Source organism: Callithrix jacchus, chromosome 8 (assembly GCF_049354715.1).
Source record: "Callithrix jacchus isolate 240 chromosome 8, calJac240_pri, whole genome shotgun sequence".
NCBI lineage: Eukaryota > Metazoa > Chordata > Mammalia > Primates > Cebidae > Callithrix > Callithrix jacchus.
Window position 1 is genome coordinate 138,561,318 of NC_133509.1, and position 19,713 is coordinate 138,581,030.

Below are 19,713 nucleotides of genomic sequence, written 5' to 3' on the forward strand. Positions count from 1 at the left end.
CATAGGATCCCTAGATTGGAAGAGTACCAACTAGTTTATTTTTCTTGTAAGAACTTTTCCTAATTGTTGACTGCTCTTATTAAATATAAGTAACTTTTTCAAATGCATAAACATCAGACACTGTATTTAGCAAGGGCTCAAGTTTAATCAAACATTTGGCAACGTGTGTTACAAGTGACATTCCTCCTTCTGCAGTGACAATTGAGTAGGTATATTTGAGCAAGTGAGGCTGTCAGATGTTTAAGAATACACCACCAAAAAAATAAATATGCAGGTAACACCTAAGAACAAATGTCATCTTGCTGTCACCTAGCCTCAGGAAACGAAAATATGTAACAGATTCGAATACATGAATACCTCACTAAAAACACTGTTTGTATGACTTACATGAAGAACTGACACATCATCCAAGAATTCCATATGTGAAATCAACACGCAAAGGTAACATCGAGAGGAATACAATTGGCTGCTTCTCTATTCTCTGTCAATGATACCCTGAACTAAACACTTTACATATATGGACCCATTTCAGCCTCAGAATGACTGATGAGGTGGGTACTGTTACATCCCCATTTTACAGATAAGAAAGCAAGCACAGGGCAGTCAGCTTGTCAGGCAGAGTAGAGACGCAGAGTCCCTGTTCTTGACTGTTTACTCACAGTTCTTTACTTACTAAGCCCACACCAAGTGCAGTGTACTGTGACAGATGTGTTATGAGCACTGTGCCGTATGCGCTTCAAAACGAGTCTTCATGGGGTTGGGGGGGTTATGTGAGCCCCCCTGTGGGTGAGGAGCAATGGGGGTGAGGGGAAGGAGCATGCCTGAGGCACGAGGCTCATTAAAGCAGCAGAGCTCCATTCCCACAAGCCCATCTTCTTCCAAACCCTTCAGTTTTGAGCAAGGAGGCCACACAGTCCCTCCTCAGACCCCCACATTCTATTTCTAGGTTCATTTATGCCCTTAGGACACCTTTACCTTCTGCCACCCTTAAACGTCTTACAATTCCTATTCTTCCAGCTCCATGTCTTCCCAAACTTTTATAATATTTGAGCACATTCTTGACTACTGAAAAATGGGATGAGGATTTGTTTACCAGTCTTAACTGGAACCACCATTCTGTTTATCTACAAAATCTGGAGAAAGCAATACGGTACAAGACTTTTTTTTTTTAATTTAGAGACAGATTCTCTCTCTGTCACACTTTTTCTCTGTCAGGCTGGGGTAACATGGCACAATCACTGTAGCCTCAAGCGATCCTCTTGCCTGGCCAGGATTATAGGCACACGCCACCGTGCCTGGCTGATTCTTAAATTTTTTGTAGAGGCAGGGGTCTCACTATGTTGCCTGTGCTAGCCTCGACCTCCTGGGCTCGAACAATCCTCCCATCTGGGCCTCCCAAAGCGCTGGGATTACAGGTGCAGGCTACTGTGCCCAGGCTTAAACACTTTTTGACTAGAGGAAAACTACGTCCATTCAATAGATCTTTCAATTTATATTAATTTCATAATGTCACAACTTGAAGAAAAAAATCAAAAACTACCTTTCTGGTCTCTCCCACCAATGGCTTTATGAAACAATGGAAAGGGGATAGAAGAGAGATTTAACTGCCTGGTGTTCTGATGTTTACATCTACGAATAAAGTAGGGCTTATTAAAATATTTTACTTACCTAAACCAAAAAGTATTTTATTTGCCAATACGTACATTTATACTTGCTTTATGTTACATGTGTTCTTCTAAGTACAAAATTAAGATATGCCATGTTGTCTTAAGTAATTCAGTCACTGTATCTTATATATCAACTTATATTGTAATGAAATTATACTGAAGAGCTTACATATAGAAAAGTGTAATAAATCATAATGCACAGTCCAATGAATTATTTCAAAGTGAATATGCCTGTGTGATTTAATTGTATTTTAAATGGGTTAGATAAACATAAGCTACCATAAACCTGTAAATCAATGAATATGTAACAATTTACATTTTAGTTATTGTGCAATGTGAACATTTAGAAAAAAGAAGCCCTTTTTCCACAGTTTTAAAGAAAACAAAGACCCTTCAATGCAAATTTGATTTCTTAAATAATAGGCCTATCACTGTATTACCTGTAAACTAATCCCTATTTACAATTTAAAATTTTTCATACAACTCAATTTACTCAAACCTATTATCTAATTCTCACCTGTTTTTCTTCATTGATTGCATCTAAGAAGAAGAAATCAAATCGTGTTCCCTCAGGCAATTCCAGGTCCCTAATTATGGTAGAGTTATCAGATGAGTTCAGCTCCAAGTCACTCAGAGCACAAGCCACTTCCAACAACTAAGTTAAATTAGAAATAAAGTTCTCTCAGCAACAGCCAGGCAGGTGCCTACGCATATGAGATCCCCAAAAAGAAAACACCCCACCAGCCTTAAGCCTGCTCCAGTGATCCCGTTGGCAGGGACCACCACTTGTGGCTCAGGGGTCCAGATACCCTCTAATGCCGACGTTCCCTACCGGAACTGTGGATTCCAGGAACAGTGTTTCTGCTCCTGATGAACCCAGACCACTCTCAAGCCTCGAAATAACATCACTTGTTTTCCACAACAGACACAGCTCGCTCTGCCTCAGGTCTAACTGGCCCCCAACTCCGACTCCAGCACGAGCGGAGAGAAAGAGAAGCTTCTAGGGTCACTTATCTGATCATATCACTGCCTTCTTTCTCCAAACTTCCACAGATTTACTTGTGGAAATAAGAGACTTCATTAGCTAGCTTACAAAATTTTTATAAAGAAAATATTTGCCTGACAAAAGATTTGTACCAGGCACCCAGGAGGTAACCAGAGTCCACAAGACTTGGTCTTTATGGCAATAGGTCTTGGCCCAGTACCCAGTCACGGCATCAGTAACCTGTTTTCTGGAGTGGACTCAGGTGACCAGACACTCCCTCACCTTCCCACCACGTCCCATCAGACTCCAACATGGATGGCATCTTTTCAAACTCAAAGCCCACACTGCTTTTCATTCATTCACATGGAAGAGTCTACATCCTCCTCATCATTTAACTCTCTTTCCAGATGTTTCTCAACATTTCCCTCACCCGAATTGTCTCTGGCTCCTATCACCTCCCTTCTGATCATGTCCCCTAATCTCTGGCTGCCTAGAAAGGTACTACACTGGGACTTCATCAATGAAGGAGCTCAGCCATGTGCCCAAGACCCCCGTGACAGCAAGGGGCAAGGCAATGCCCTCTGCTATATAGCAGGGCCATCATGAAGGTGTCAGGAGAACACATATTCTCTGAGTACCATTATGTTCAGTATCACAAACACACAACAGTCCATTTACCTTCCACATGCCAGGTGTCATCCTAGACACTGTAGGCAACAGAAAAGTAGAATGTCTCTCCATTTTCAATAAGCCTCTATTTCAAGGAAGGAGATGAGAATCTCTCATGGGAAGTCATTAAATTACCTTATCCAATTCAACCATGAGGAACAGAAATAGAGAGCAGGTTTTCTGTATACCTGTATTTTCACTGTGAAATAAAAACAGCCTTTCTGGCATGCCTACAATCCCAGCACTTTGGAAGGCTGAGGGGGGCGGATCAACTGAGGTCAGAAGTTAAGAGTCCAGCCTGACTAACATGGCAAGACCCTGTCTCTACTAAAAAAAAAAAAAAAAATAGCTAGGTGTGGTGGCAGACACCTGCAGTCCAAGCAACTTGGGAGGCTGAGGCAGAAGAATCACTTGAAACGCAGGAGGCAGAGGTTGCAGTGAGCCATGATTGCACCACTGCACCCCAGCCTGGGCAACAGAGTGAGGTTCTGTCTATTAAAAAAAAAATCACCACCAAAAAAAAATCCAACAGCATTTTCCAGGGTAGCAGTGAGGATGTGGAATGTCACCATGCACTCCTGTAAAAGTGCACTGTTCGGGCTGGCACCCTGAGAAGTGCATAAAAAGCAGCAGGACATTTCAGCCAGCCTGGTTATGGGAATTGCAGGACTGAAGATAAAATTTCCCACTCCCAAACAACGAGCCCAAATGAGAAGCTGAACCTCAAGATACATGATCATTCCTGACTCTACCGAAATTCCAAGTAAAAATATCTTATAAAACCCATAATGAACAAAAATAAAACATGATTAAAAAATTTTTTATGGTCCTATATTTAAGACTGTCAACTTAAAAAAAATAAACATATTAACACTAGTCCACTTCAGATACAAAACTTCAAAAACTGCTTTATGGTAAATAAGTTTTAACAAAATGAAGTAACAGGCCACTTTTAGAAACATAGCATAGGCCAGGTGCAGTGTTTTGTATTCACTTCCTTATCGGTATTTGATGTTGTCACAAAAGAGGAAACTTAATGACCCTCTATTAAGATAAAATGTTGCTTTGGTGAGGTGGGTGGGTCACCTGAGGTCAGGAGTTCAAGACCAACTTGGCCAACATGGTGAACCCCAACCCTGTCTCTACTAAAAGTACAAGAATTAGCCATGCATAGTGGCACATGCCTGTAGTTCCAGCTACTCAAGAGGCTGATATACATGAATCACTGGAATGCAGAACAAAGAGGCTGCAGGTTTCAGTGAGCCAAGATCCTGTCACTGTACTCTAGCCTGAGCGACAGAGAGAGACTGTCTCTAAATCAATAAGTAAATAAAACGTTAACCTCTTTGCAAAGAAAGGCTTTTATGTAAGCGGAATTTTGATTTGATATGTAATAAAAGTGCATAAATACATCCATAATTAAACTAGCAACCCCAAAGGTCCTAGTATCAGATTCTTAACAAGTAAACTAGCCCATGATTTACAAAAATTAGATATAAAAAGGGGGCTGACTTCCATTTAAATCTCTCATCTGCATAACTATGTGTATGAGTCAGGACCCAGAAAGCTACCAAAGTAACGTATGTTTGATAAACAAGCCGTCGGAACTAGATTTTATTTCTCTTTTAGACTGAGTCTTGCTCTGTTGTCCAGGCTGGAGTGCAGTGGCACAGTCTCGGCTCCCTACAACCTACTCCTCCCGAGTTCAAATGATTCTCCTGCTTCAGCCTCCCGAGTAGCTGGGATTGCAGGTGAGTGCCACCACATCTGGCTAACTTTTGTATTTTTAGTAGAAACAGGGTTTCACTATGTTGGGCAGGCCGGTCTCAAACTCCTGACCTCAAGTGATCTGCCTGCCTCACCCTCCCAGAGAACTGGTATTACAGGCTGAGCCACAGTGCTTGGCTGGAACTATATTTTTAAAGATACCAACAAACAATTAGCCTAGCCAGCATGGTGAAACCTCATCATTACTAAAAATAAAAAATGTGCTGGCTGTGGTGGTGTGCACCTGTAATCAGCTACTCAGGAGGCTGAGGTAGGAGAATCGCTTGAACCCAGGAGGCGGAGGTTGCAGTGAGCTGAGATCACACCACTGCACTCTCATCTGGGTGACTGAGTGAGACCCTGTCGAAAGAAGAAAAAGAAGAAAGGAAGGAAAGGAAAGGAAGGAGGGAGGGGAGAGGGGAGGGAAGAAAAGAAAGAGGGAGGGAGGAAGGAAGGATGGACAAACTACAACTCACTTGATAATTATGGTTGAGAGGGTTTTTTTTTTTTTTTTTTTTTGGAGACAGAATTTCACTATTGTCACCTAGGCTGGAGCGCAATGGCACGATCTTGGCTCACTGCAACCCCCACCTCCCAGGTTCAAGCAATTCTCCTGCCTCAGCCTCCCGAGTAGCTGGATTACAGGTGCCTACCACCATGTCTATTTTTTTTTTTTTAAGTAGAGATGGGGTTTCACCATGTTGGCCAGGCTGGTCTTGAGCTCCTGACCTCAGGTGATCCGCCCGTCTTGGCCCCCCAAAGTGCTGGGATTACAGGTGTGAGCCACCTCGCCCAGCTGATAGCTTTTTATCACAGGTCAGTTGGAAATATGGCTTCAATAAAATGAATTTGTCTCTTCAGGTAATGTTTTAAATATAATTTTTAAGCTGGTGGTACAATAACCCATGTATTAAAGATACACAATAGTTTCTCAAAGCAAATCAATATATTTATGAAATACAAATATACATCTTTCATCCTAAGCCACTAATGATATGTTTTTGCAGATTTGTAGTGTCTTCAAGTATTAGTAAGAAGGCTAGTCTTACATTCCATTTAATGTGCAATTGAAATATTTTGCTAAAATATGGCCAGGTGTGGTAACTCATGGTTGTAATCCTCAGCTCATGAGTTTGAGACCAGCCTGGACAACATGGTGTGAAACCCCATCTCTACAAAATATATAAAAATTAGCCAGGCATGGTGGCGTGTACCTGCAGTCCCGGTTACTTGGAAGGGTGAGGGGGGAGGCTCGCTTGAGCCCAGGAGGTTGAGACTGCAGTGAGCTGTGACTGTACCACTGCAGCCTGGGCATCAGAGCAAGCCCCTACATCAAAAAAAAAAAAAAAAAAAAAGAAAAAGAAAAAGAAGAAAAAAAAATTTTGCTAATATGTGCCAAATAATAAAGACTGCACAATATTACATGCTTCATCCAGTATCTGTCCAGTTAATGACTCATTATTGCAGTTCTTGTAAAACGATGCCATTTTCAGACAATTTTTTTCTGTGTAACTAATCTTTCATATAGAAAAACTAAATAGGCAGGCCGGGCGCGGTGGCTTATGCCTATAATCCCAGCACTTTGGGAGGCCAAGGCGGGTGGATCATAAGGTCAAGAGATTGAGACCATCCTGTTCAACCTGGTGAAACCCCGTCTCTACTAAAAATACAAAAATTAGCTGGGCATGGTGGTGCGCGCCTGCAATCCCAGCTACTTAGGAGGCTAAAGCAGGAGAATTGCCTGAACCCAGGAGGCGGAGGTTGTGGTGAGCCGAGATCGCGCCATTGCACTCCAGCCTGGGTAACAAGAGCGAAACTCCGTCTCAAAAAGAAAAAGTAAATTGGCTGGGCTCAGTGGCTCACACCTGGAATCCCAGCACTTTGGGAGGCCGAGGCAGGCGGATCACAAGGTCAAGCGTTTGAGACCAGCCTGCCAACATGGGGAAATCCTGTCTCTACTAAAACTACAAAAAATTAGCTGAGCGTGGTGGCAGGCGCCTGTAACCCCAGCTGATCAGGAGGCTAAGGCAGGACAATTGCTTGAAGCCAGGAGGCGGAGGTTGCAGTGAGCCGAGATGGTGCCACCGCACTCCAACCTGGACGGCAGAGAGAGACTCTGTCCCAAAAAAAAGAAATACTAACTAATACTCCATAAGGAGTGATGTTTCAACATTATAATTTCAGGCAAATAAACATACTAATTTAGTCAACCCAATTGTTCCTCGTCAGAGAACAGACTCTGGTACAGATTTGAATTGTGTGTTACGCTTGCATAAACCCAAAATATTCTGCTTCTGCTCTGCATACATGTACCAAGTGCCTCAGGGGCGGGAGTATCTTCGAAGCCTGCTTGTTGTGCACGTGTGGCTCTACCTGCTTTGAAGTGCTCTCTCCTTTAGCTTTTGTTACCCTGAAGATGCTTTCCTGTCCTATAAATGTATTTTTATTATATGTTCAGTTGGAGTGCAATCCCCCCAAACAGTATCATCATAACCCAGAGGAGAGAGAGAACATGCAGTGTTTAAAGGAGCTAAGTTACAGTGTAAACAATGGCAGCTGAATGGTGGTATTTCCTTCAATGCCTAACATGCGTTCCTTGGCACTCAGTTAATAGAAAAGACTAGTGGATTCGGTCAGCAATTAGACATCTACTGGCAAACGGGTTACCTGAGCTGTCCCTAATCCTGATATGCTGATTTTAATATTCAGCCAAATTACTTCATTTTAGTTATAATAGACGAGAATGTCACTATAATATTATTTGGAATAATATTTTCCAGGCTCCCAGAGGCTGTGCCACAGAGGCTGCTGCAGCCCCTGGGAACCTGGAAAAGGGGAAGTGGAGGGGTGAAGGCTGGGGCGGGGTCGCTGCTACTGCGGGGCCAGGCATCAGAGGGTGGTGGCCTGCTTCTGCCATGCCGAATAAAAACGAGGAGAAAGAATCACCAAAAGCAGGGAAGACTGGAAAATCTTCAAAAGGACAAGATGGAACAGAGCAAATTTCCATCAGGAAAAACAGCCTTGTTGCTGTCCCGTCTACAGTATTTGCTCAAAGTATCAGTTTCTCAGCCCACAGTGAAGAAAGACAAACTGCAAAATTATCCAAGGTTTATCGCCAGCAATAATAGAGAACTTCAGAAACTACCGTCCTTAAAAGACTGGCTGTCACCAGCACTTCGCGATGATTCCGGGGTGGTCTGCAGAAGCTTTCCCCGCAGCTCTCTCACATTGCCAGCTCACAACAGGGACGATGAGATGGACCCAGATTTCAGAAACAATGAAATGTGGAGTGTGTCCATGAAACAGGGTTCAAAGGATGACTTGGAACTCACTGGGCCTGTTGCTTTTCTCTGTGAAACATCTGTAGCTTCTTTCCATAGTGGGTCCGTTTGAAAGTGGGGTCTGTTACCATCCTGGCCAACATGGTGAAAAACCTCATCTCTACTAAAAATACAAAAACTAGCCAGGCATGGTGGCTCACACATGTAGACCCAGCCATCAGGGAGGCGGAGGCAGAACTGCTTGAAGCTGGGAGGCAGAGGTTGCAGTGAGCCGAGATCACGCCAGTGCACTCCAGCCTGGTGACAGTTAGACTCCGTCTCAAAAACAAACAAACAAAAAAGAAAGAGGGGTGTGTTAAGTAGTACATGGCAACTGTTTAATGGGCCTTTTCATCTCTTCCCGTCTGTGCTGTTATGTCTCCTTATAAGTTCATGTATTCTTGTGACTGTTACTGTTTGTATTCAGTATTATTCATCTCCACTTTTACCTTTAATCATCCTGTGTCTTTTATTTTAAACTTTTCCTCATTTATTAAGTTGAATAGAGTTCACTTTAGTTTGCTTTTTAATAATAATAAATAATTAAAAGCCATGTATTCATTCTGAGTATCACTTCCAGCCCTATCCCTAGATTTTCTTATTTTTTCTAACTTTTCAAGTCATAGATTTTTCCTTGTTAAATTGAGGCATAACTTACATATCCTAAAATTCACTCATTGTAACTGGAACATTTAATTATTTTAGCAAATATATAGTGTTGTGCAACCATCACCAGAGTTCTGTTTTAGAATGTTTCCATCGTCCTCCAAAGGTTGCCCTGTGCCCATTCACATGGATTTCCGCGCCCAGCCCAGCTGCAGGCACCCTGCAGAAAGCACCTGATCTGCTTTCTGTCTCTAGACTGACTTTCTTCCAGACATTCCAGCTCAGTGAAATCAGACAATAGGTGGTCTTTTACATGTGGTGTAATGTTTTTGAGGTTCATCTGTGTTAAGTAGTTTATTTCTTTTTTTTTTTGGCAGGGGACAGAGTCTTGTTCTGTCGCCAGGCTGAAATGCAGTGGTGCAATCTCCGCTCACCGCAACCTCCGCCTTTTGGGTTCAGTGATTTTCCTGCCTCAGCCTCAGCCTCCTGAGTAGCTGGGACAACAGGCACGCACAACCAGGCCCAGCTAATTTTTGTATTTTTTAGTAGAGATGGGTTTTTACCATGTTGGCCAGGATGGTCTCGATTTCTTGACCTCATGATCCACCCACTTCGGTCTCCCAAAGTGCTGGGATTACAGGCTTGAGCCACCACTCCCGGCTTTTGTTTCTTTTTAATGCTGAATCATACTCAGTCTGATGGATATACCTACCACATTTTGTTTATCCCTTCACCAGTTAACGGACATTTGGGCTGTTTCTTACCTAGTATGCATAACAATGCTGCTGTGAACCTTTGCATAGAAGTCTGTGTGAGCATATATTTCATTTCTCTTGAGTAGATACCTAGGAGTAGAATTCCTGACTTGTATGGTAAGTTTATGTTTAGCTTTTTAAGAAACTGCCAAACCGTTTTCCAAAGTGGTTGCACTATTTTGCATTCCCACCAGCAATGTATGAGGGTTCCGGTGTGTCTGGAATATTCTTGCCAATAGTTATTACTGTCATTTTGATGCTAGCTTAACGCTCGTGGGTGTGTAAGGGTGTCTCACTGTGGTTTCAATTTGCATTCCCAGTGACTGGAAATGTTAAGCATCTTTTCATATGGCTGCTGGCCATTCGTCTGTCTTCTTCGATGAGATGTCTGTTTGTGTCTTTTGTCTATTTTTAAGTTGGTTGTCGTCTTGTGGAATTGCTAACAGTATGTCATCCCAGATATGAGTCCTTTATCGTAAAATAAAATACAACAAAAATAAATTATTATAGAAGTGAAGCCCCAAATACACCACACTGTTTTTATTATCACAGTCAGTAGACGTTTGATTACCCTGTTAAGTTGACATGAAAGTTTCAAAACGGGTTTTCTCGATTTCTGTTATTCAGAATAACCCTTCAGGTTTGTCTCTATGTGTTAAACCTTCTTCTGAGCTTTTAATTTGAGGGTTTTTTTTTTTTTTCCCATTTGTGAAAGTTCTGTTTGGTTCTTTCTTCAGTCTGCAGTGCCATTTAAAAATATTTTCCTATTCTCTTGAACATACCATCAAAACGTCATTTCTTTAAGTAAGCTCAGCTGTTTTATGCCCGTGTCAGGTCATAACAGTATCTAAAGTGTTTGTCACTTTTTGTTCACGATGTCTTATCGCCGGTGTACCTAACTTTTAAAAATAGTATACTGGTCAATGTATTCAGATATTTGAAATAAACTGAAACCAGAATTAAAAAAATACATATCATTTGGAATAAAAAATTCCCTAAGCTTTCAAGCTTCAGTGAGATGACATGAAATAGTTCAACAGTTTCATGCTTATTCCTTTTTGCACTTAAGTTTATATGAGAACACACCTTGCCAAAACATCCACCTCTGGCCTCTCTCCACCAAAGTCCTCTCTCTCCATCCAAGCCTGGCTCCCTCCCTAAGTTCCCTATTTCTATGAATGGCGTTAGCATTTTTCCAGAAGTCTCGGCAGCAACATCTTTGACTTGAGCCATCCTTGCCTTAAATAAAAGCTGGTGCTCGACTGCTCTTCATGACCTCCCACATCTGTGGTTGCCTCTCTGTTCTAGAATAAACACCTTCTCGTGTGCATATCTCACTCGTGCTCTTCCTGCTGCCATAGAGCCCTTCCCCCTGCTTCCTAAACTCTACCTATCATTTAAGACCTATGGGGCAATGCCATCTGCTCCCTTAAGTTCTTCCTGATTCTCTAAGTATTCTCTCATACCACTGTTTTGATATTCAAGATGTTTATTCACTTTCAGAGATGAGAAGAACTCATTATGTTGTTCGTTTTTTGTTTTTGCTTTTCTGAGACAGAGTTTCACTCTGTCGCCCAGGCTGGAGAACAATGGTGCGATCTCGGCTCACTGCAACCACCCCGTCCTCGGTTCAAGTGATTCTCCTGCCTCAGTCTCTCAAGTAGCTGAGATTACGGGCACCACCACCATGCCCAGCTGATTTTTGCATATTTAGTAGAGATAGGGTTTCACCATGTTGACCAGGCTGGTCTTGAACTCCAGACCTCAGGTGATCTGCCCACCTCAGCCTCCCAAAGTGCTGGGATTACAGGCATGAGCCATTGTGCCCGGACTAGAACTCAGTATTTTTTAAACGAATTCTTGAATTTATTCTAGAGATTCAACAATTAACATGTAATGAATGCCTGCTGCATATCAGACATTATATACATCTCACTTTATAGTTACCTTAGAGGATGCTTACAAAAACCCTAGAGGAAAATTCTTAAGCTTGTTTTACAAGCGAGAAAACTGAGGCTCCGGGCAGTTCGTTGATTGGCTTTCTCAAGCTTATGTGTCAGATCAGCAGCAGTGCCAGGATCCTAGCCGCATCTCCTGACAGCAGAGGCGCTCTTTCCATCACAGATGCGATCCTAATCAACAGCCATTTATTATGTCAAAGACTAAACACTACTAGACACCATGAAGACATCTTAATCATCTAAATCATATGAAAATCTGGGTTGTTTTTTTTTTTGAGACAGAGTCTCACTCCGTCACCAGGCTGGAGTGCTGTGCCATAATCTTGGCTCACTCACTGCAAGCTCTTCCCCGCCAGGTTTAAGCGATTCTCCTGCCTCAGCCTCCTGAGTAGCTGGGACTACAGGCGTGCACCACCACACCCAGCTAATTTTTATATTTTTACTAGAGACGGGGTTTCACCATGTTAGCCAGGATGGTCTTGATCTCTTGACCTTGTGATTTGCCAGATCAAAAAATGATCAAACAGCAACAATTTCACATAGTTCAAAACTAATGGGAAAGGATTAATTTTTCTCCATTGAAATACGTATAAGTTACTTGATTCAAGAATAAAATAATTTAAAAAATAAGATATATGTAATAATGAAAAACTCTAGGCAGCTCTTTAATTTTTGCAGGATTATGAGAAGTGACAACATAGACTTAATGTCACCTGCCCAGACACCAAAGGGCTCTGGAACAGAAGGATCACTTGAAGCCAAAAGTTCAAGGCCAGGTTGGGCAACATGTGGGACCCCATCGCTACAAAAAATTTTAAAAACTGCTGGGCATGTTTTTAAAACTGTGGCACACATTTCTAGTCCAGCTATTTTGGCGGCTGAGGTGAGAGGACTGCTTGAGCCCAGGGGTTCCAGGCTTCAGTGAACTACAATTGCACCACTGCACTCTAGCCTGTGCAATGGAGTGAGACCCTGTCTCTTTAAATAAGTAAGAAGTGAAATTTATTCTAAAGGGTAATTTATAGATAACTGGATGCCTTTTCTGCTTATATCACCATATCCCTGAAACAGTATTTTCTTCTCCCCGCCCGGAGGAGTCTCACTCTGTCGCCTGAGGTGGAGTACAATGGCGCGATCTCAGCTCACTGCAACCTCTACCTCCCTGGTTCAAGCAATTATCTTGCCTCAGCCTCCCGAGTACCTGAGATTACAGGCACACACCACCACACTCGGCTAACTTTTTGTATTTTTAGTTGAGATGCGGTTTCACTATGTTGACCAATCTGGTCTTGAACTCCTGACCTTGTGATCTGCCCACCTCGGCCTGCCAAAGTGCTGGGATTACAGGCATGAGCCACTGCGCCCAGTGAAGTTGTATTTTCAAATACTTCCTTTGAAAGTCTGAGATTCCAGTAGTTGTGACACCACTGCAAGCACAGCAAACAATGACCTCACGAGGCTCTTGTCTCCAGTCTCATTCCCATCCTGCTCCTCATCTCCCACTACTGACATAGAATTCTTGCAGGCCAAGACCACAGGGATTTTTGTAAAGCACAGCTTGCTTAAAAATCCCACAAGATTAATCTGACCTCTTAGCATGGTGAAGACCTGGCCCCTCCCGGGCTGCTGCTCTTGCTCTCCTCCGTCTCAGTGCCCCCTCCCCCTTGCCTGTCCCTATACTTCTTCATGCTGCACAGTCCTGTTCATACCTCTCTGCCACCATAGAGTTTCAAGTCTATGTCTCTGTATCTCTGTAGAAGTCTCTGATTCTTTCCTTTGGGAAGTATTTCCCTACATCAATCTTGATAAAGTTAATTAAAACATAACCCTTTATTCTGGTGCCTTATTCTACTTTTCATACCTAGCATTATTGTTACACATCTATCTGCAAAAATACTCTTTCTCTATGAAATCCAAGAGGAGACTTCAACTGGCCTCCATGAACCATCTTGCTGTTCTGTCTCTGGTCCGTCTACGATTAAAGTAAGTTGGATAGAAGTGCTTTAAAAGGAATAAAGAGAGAAACTGTAAGCCTGGGTGGTAGTAACCTGAGCGTCTCTTCTTTTTTTGGGGGGTGGGGGTGGGGGTGGGATGGAGTCTCACTCTGTCACCCAGGCTGCAGTGCAGTGGTGCAATCTCAGCTCACTGCAACCTTCGCCCCTCAGGTTCAAGTGATTCTCCTGCCTCAGCCTGCTGAGTAGCAGGGATTACAGGTGTGCGCCACCACGCCCAACTAATTTTTGTATTTTTAGTAGAGATGGGGTTTCACCATGTTGGCCAGGCTGGTCTTGAGCTCCTGACCTCAGTCATTCACCCACCTTGGCGTCCCAAAGTGCTGGGATTACAGGCATGAGCCACCATGCCTGGCTCTGAGTGTCTCTTTAAAAATTTATACATGTACATATATATTTCTGTATATATTTCACAATAAAGAATAAAAAAAATTATTTCCTGGACACTGCATTGAAAAACAAACAAAAAAAAAGAATAAACAAAATTAGACCAAATATCTAGTATCTTATCTTGTAATTTAATCATCACAAGATTTAAAAAAGACTATAAATACTTTTGTGAATCTAGAGAAAGTTTTTTTATTTCTCTTTGTTTTACTTCCCGCCCTACACTGATTTCATTTTCTTTTCTTTTTTTGCGAGGGGATAGAGTCTGGCTCTGTCGCCCAGGCTGGAGTGCAGTGGTACAATCTCGGCTCACTGCAACCTCTGCCTCCCAGGTTCAAGCGATTCTCCTGCTTCAGCCTCCCAAGTAGCTGGGATTACTGTTGTGTGCCACCATGCCAGGCTAATTTTTGTATTTTTTAGTAGAGACAGGGCTTCACCATGTTGGCCGGGCTAGTCTCAAACTCCTGGCCTCAAGTGATCTGCCCTCCTCAGCCTCCCAAAGTGCTGGGGTTACAGGTGTGAGCCACCGTGCCCGGCCTACGCTGATGTTCTGTTTTGTTTCATTTATTTATCTGAGACAGTCCATGCTGGAGTGCAGTGGCGTGATCTCAGCTCACTGCAACCTCTGCCTCCTGTGTTCCAGCAATTCTCTTGCCTCCTGAGTAGCTAGGATTATAGGTACCTGCCACCACGCCCAGCTAATTTTGTATTTTTAGTAGAGAGGCAGTTTCACCATGTTGCTCAGGCTGGTCTCAAACTCCTGACCTTGTGATCCACCCACCTCGGCCTCCCAAAGTGCTGGGATTACAGGCGTGAGCCCCTACACGCAGCTTATAACTAGTATTTTAAAGTATAAGTGGTTTCTCAAGTAATATCCCTAATGCAAAACTCTGGCAAAATAATTAGAATAATACCTACTATACTCACATAATATTCGTCAATATGGAATCATTCCTCTTTATTCTCATCTCTTCAAGGTTACAAATTTTCAGGTTTGAAGAGTAGGTTTTACTTGTCCACTTAGCAAACAAATAGTAGGTGATAATGATACCAAGATACCTCATAAACACGGATGCTTATTTTTATCACATAGATTATATGTTCGGTATTCCCAGTCACAAAGGTGGTAAAAATATAAAATGTTCAATAAAATCAAGCCTTTTTAACATCTCATTATATTCTGAACCAGAATATTTCATATTCCAACAATTACTAAGTCTCACAAATTAATAAGAGCCAATTAGATACCTAAAATGCATACTAGCTCCCTACCCCCTGCAAACAACATGCTATTTTAGTCTATGAATGTGAATAACTTCTTTGTTTTTAAATAGAAAGGAGGTCTACTCTGTTGTCCAGACTGGTCTCGAACTCCTGACGTCAAGTGATCCACCCGCCTCGGCCTCTCAAAGTGCTGGGATTACAGGCGTGAGCCACCACACCCGGCCTGATGTGAATGAATTTTAATCATAAGATTTAGTCACATAAGAGCCGGGTGGTGGCTCACGCCTGTAATACCAGAACTCTGGGAGGCTGAGGCAGGAGGATCACTTGAGCTCAGGAGTTTGAGACCAGCCTAGCCAACGTGGTGAGACCCCGTTTCTATTAAAAATACAAAAATTAGCCAGGGGTGGTGGTACATGCCTGTAGTCCCAGCTACTCAGGAGGCTGAGGCAGGAGAACTGCTTGAACCCAGGAGGCAGAGGCTGCAGTGAGCTGAGATCATGCAACTGGACTCTAGCCTGGGCAACAGAGCAAGACCTTGTCTAAAAAAAAAAAAAATCATCCATATTAATTCAATTCAGTACAATACACATTTATACCCAAGGCAAGATGCTAGGATAATTAGGGCTAGAAAGAGACCGGCAGGAAAATGGGCTATCAAACTGCACACATAACAACAAAAGAAAACGCATCCCATGCAACATGAGAACTATGAACACAACAGAACACGCTGGAGTGCTCTGCTTCCAGCAGCATGGCCTATGGGACACCCTGTACCACACTCCTGGTAACAACATCTAAAAGGCAAGATAAACCACAAAACATATTTTTAAAAGCATCACTGAGCTGGCACAGCCTTAAGGAAGCTACAGAAACCAAAAACAAAGAGAAAGCAGAAATCTTTGGCAATAACAAAAGAACACCACACATCTGGTTTTCGTCCTGAAGGGTTTTGCTTACTTGCATACTTGCTCCCTGGCAGCTGCTGAAGTCTGGCATTAGGAGATAACGACTTAGGTTCGTTCCAGTGTGGAGGGTCCAACAGGAGATGCCCACAAATGTCCAGGATCCAAAGACCTACAACCTCAGTATGAGAGTAGGTATGAAATGCACCCCCTGCCCAGAAGAGGGCAGTAGGGAAACCTGCCTTTCCCCCCATCACTGAGTGGAAGGAGAGACAACCCCCTAACAATCCGTAACCACTAGAGAGCTGTCATGCAAGCTTCATGATCCACAAAGGATAGTAGAAACTGAGCCTAGCCTGTGCCCAGTTACTGTCAAAGCAGATGCAAACCTTTCAGAAAAATCCTGCCTTCATCCAGGACTCAAAAAATGCCCAGAGGTAAAGTTCCAAGGAAAATGGGCAGCTCATTGTCTAAAATCAAAACACAGAACAATCAAGTAGCCATGACTCAACAAGTCAGCAGAAATAACACTCAGACAGAGAAACAATCAGCTGCTGAATATGAAGTATGTTTAGTGTCTAACATACAAGCAAAGAGCAACCAAGACTTAAGAACTAAAACTTCTAGAGCTGAAAATTTTAATAAATTTTACAACAGGTTTACTGAGGTATAATTGACATATAATAAACTGCACATATCTAAAATATATAATTTGATGTTTTGACAAATGTATAAACTATGAAATCATCGAAAGCAAGAAAATAAATCCATCATCTCCCCGAGTTTCCTTATGCCCTTTTGTAATCCCTTCCTCTCATCTCCTTGTCCTCCACTCCAAGCTCTCATGTCCACAGGCAAACATTGACCTTCTCTGTTGCTAAAAATTAGTTTGTGTTTTCTAAAATTGTATATGAATGAAGTCACACAGTATTCAGTGTGTACTCCTTTGGCTGGCTTTTTTCAGCACAACTATTTTGACTCATTCATGCTGTAGCGTGTATTAGTAGTTCATTTCTTTTGACTGCTCAGTAATACTCCGCTGTAAGGATACATCATAGTCTACTTGTGCATTTACTCACTAACGAACATTTGGGTTGTTTCCAGATTTTGGCTTCAAGCCAAATCAAACTGCTGTGGGCAGCATCCATATCCAAGTCTGCACAGACATTTGGTTTCATTTCTCTAAGGTAAATATTTAAGAGTAGACTTGTTGGGCCATACGGTAGATTTATACTTAATATTCAAAGAAACTACCAAACTATTTTCCAGATTATGCTATTTTACATTCTCATCAGCAGTGGATAAGAGTTCCAATTTCTCAGCCGGGTGCAGCAGCTCATGCCTGTAATCCCAGCACCTTCGGAGGCTGAAATGGGCTGATCACAAGGTCATGAGAATGAGACCATCCTGGCCAACATGGTGAAACCCTGTCTCTCTAAAATACAAAAAGTTAGCCAGGTGTGGTGGCAGGCGCTTGTAATCCTAGCTACTTGGGAGGCTGAGGTGGGGAAATCGCTTGAACCCAGGAGGCGGAAGTTATAGTGAGCTGAGATTGTGCCACTGCACTCCAGCCTGGTGCCAGAGTAAGACTCCGTCTCAATAAACAAACAAAAAAAAAAGAGTTCCAATTTCTCTCTTCCTCACCAACACTTGTTATGATCAGTCTTTTTAAACATTAGACATTCTAGTAGGTGTGCAATGCTTCATGGTGGTTTTCATTTGTATTTTCCTAAAGTCTAATGACGGTGAATACCTTTCCACGTGCTTACCTGACATTCATATATTTTATTTGGGGAAGTGCCTGTTCAATTTTTTGCCTATTTCTCTTTATTTTATTTTTGAGACAGTGTCTCACTCTGTTGCCTAGGCTAGAGTGCAATGGTGCAATCTCAACTCACTACAACCTCCACCTCCCAAGTTCAAGTGATTCTCCTGCCTCAGCCTCCTAAGTAGTTGGGATTACAGGCACCACCATGCCTGGCGAATTTTTATATTTTTAGTAGGGACAGGGTTTCGACATGTTGGCCAGGCTGGTCTCAAACTCCCGACCTCAAGTGATCCACCTGCCTCAGCCTCCCAAAGTGCTGAGATTACAGGCATGAGCCACCGAGCTTGGCCTATTTTTTTTTTAATTGAGTTTTTGTTTTCTTATTATCAAGCTTTGGACGTTCTTTATGTATTCTGCATCTGAATCCTTCATCAGGTACATAATTTGCTAGTATTTTTCCTAGACTATGTCATATATTTCAAAATAGTAATATTAAAAGGTAGCTTATATGTTCTAAATAGACAGACAGACACAGCTGAAGACAATTCACTAACTGAAAGACGTATCTTAGGGCAGTATCTGGAATACAGTACAAAGAGACCAAAAAAGAGAGTATATAAAAAAGAAATTAAGCGACAAGGAGATCTCATTTATTCATGACCTAAGAGTAGAATTAAAAAAAAAGAGAGAGACAAGGAGAATAAAATAAAAGATGAAGGTCTAATAAGAGTTCCAAAAGAATAAAACAGAAAGAATGCAGAAGATAAAATACCTGGAGAGATAATAGCAGAGAATGTTCCAGAATTGTTGACAGATGCCAATCCTCAGAATCAGTAAATTCAACAAAGCCCAAAACGGAAATTAAAAGAAATCTGGCCAGGCGCAGTGGCTCGTGCCTGTAATCCCAGCACTTTGTGAGGCTGAGGCAGGTGGATCACCTGAGGTAAGCGTTCCAGACTAGCCTGGCCAACACTGAAACCCCATCTCTACTTAAAATACAAAAATTAGCCAGGCACGGTGGAGGGTGCCTGTAATCCCAGCTCCTTGGGAGGCTGAGACAGGAGAATCGCCTGAACCCGGGAGGCGGGGGTTGCAGTAAGCCAAGATCCTGCCACTGCACTCCAGCCTGGCTGACAGAGCAAGCCCCATCTCAAAAAAAAAAAAAAAAAAAATGGAAATCTACAGCTGGTTCTACTCACAATGGAGGATTAATCCTAATTTCATTAAATCCCAAAACTCCACTAATGGACAGTAAAGAGATTTTTGACATCAAATAATATAAAAGCACAAAAGGTAGTTTCAACAGGACTAACAGGAGTGGACACAACACAAATGTTTGGAAGCTGGCAGCAGAACAGATGAGAAATAACTGACCTAGTACATCTGAGACAAACATCAACGCAGAAGGGGTAAAAGTGGATAAACACTAGTTACAGCACAGAATCTTCTAAGTTTCAGGAACTGGCAACACCATGTACCTCTGGTAAGGGGAATAAAAGGTAGGGACTGAAAGTAAGGCAGACTGAATGATATCTAAGAGGCAGTTAAATCCCTAGATCTCCTCCCCAACTCCATGCTCCTGGGTGGTGCCTTTCTCCTACCATGGCAGAAGTCTAACAGTTTTTCTCTAGACAGCTGAAATATTATCTGGCCTGGGAGATGACAGGCACAGTTGAGTCCTGCATCA

General features: G+C 42.4%; 1 protein-coding gene across 11 annotated transcripts in view; it reads right to left on the reverse strand.

The window, feature by feature from the left end:
- PPP1R13B (protein phosphatase 1 regulatory subunit 13B) overlaps window positions 1-19,713 on the reverse strand; it is a 121,032-nt gene that overhangs the window by 21,991 nt on the left and 79,328 nt on the right. For 5 of the 11 annotated variants that reach the window (XM_035261634.3, XM_078335817.1, XM_035261636.2 and 2 more), the window contains exon 5: window positions 2,185-2,322. The exons of the other annotated variants lie outside the window; for them this stretch is intronic. In XM_035261634.3, coding sequence (XP_035117525.2) covers window positions 2,185-2,322 — 138 coding nt within the window. The remainder of the gene's footprint in view (window positions 1-2,184; window positions 2,323-19,713) is intronic. 11 annotated transcript variants of the gene reach the window in all.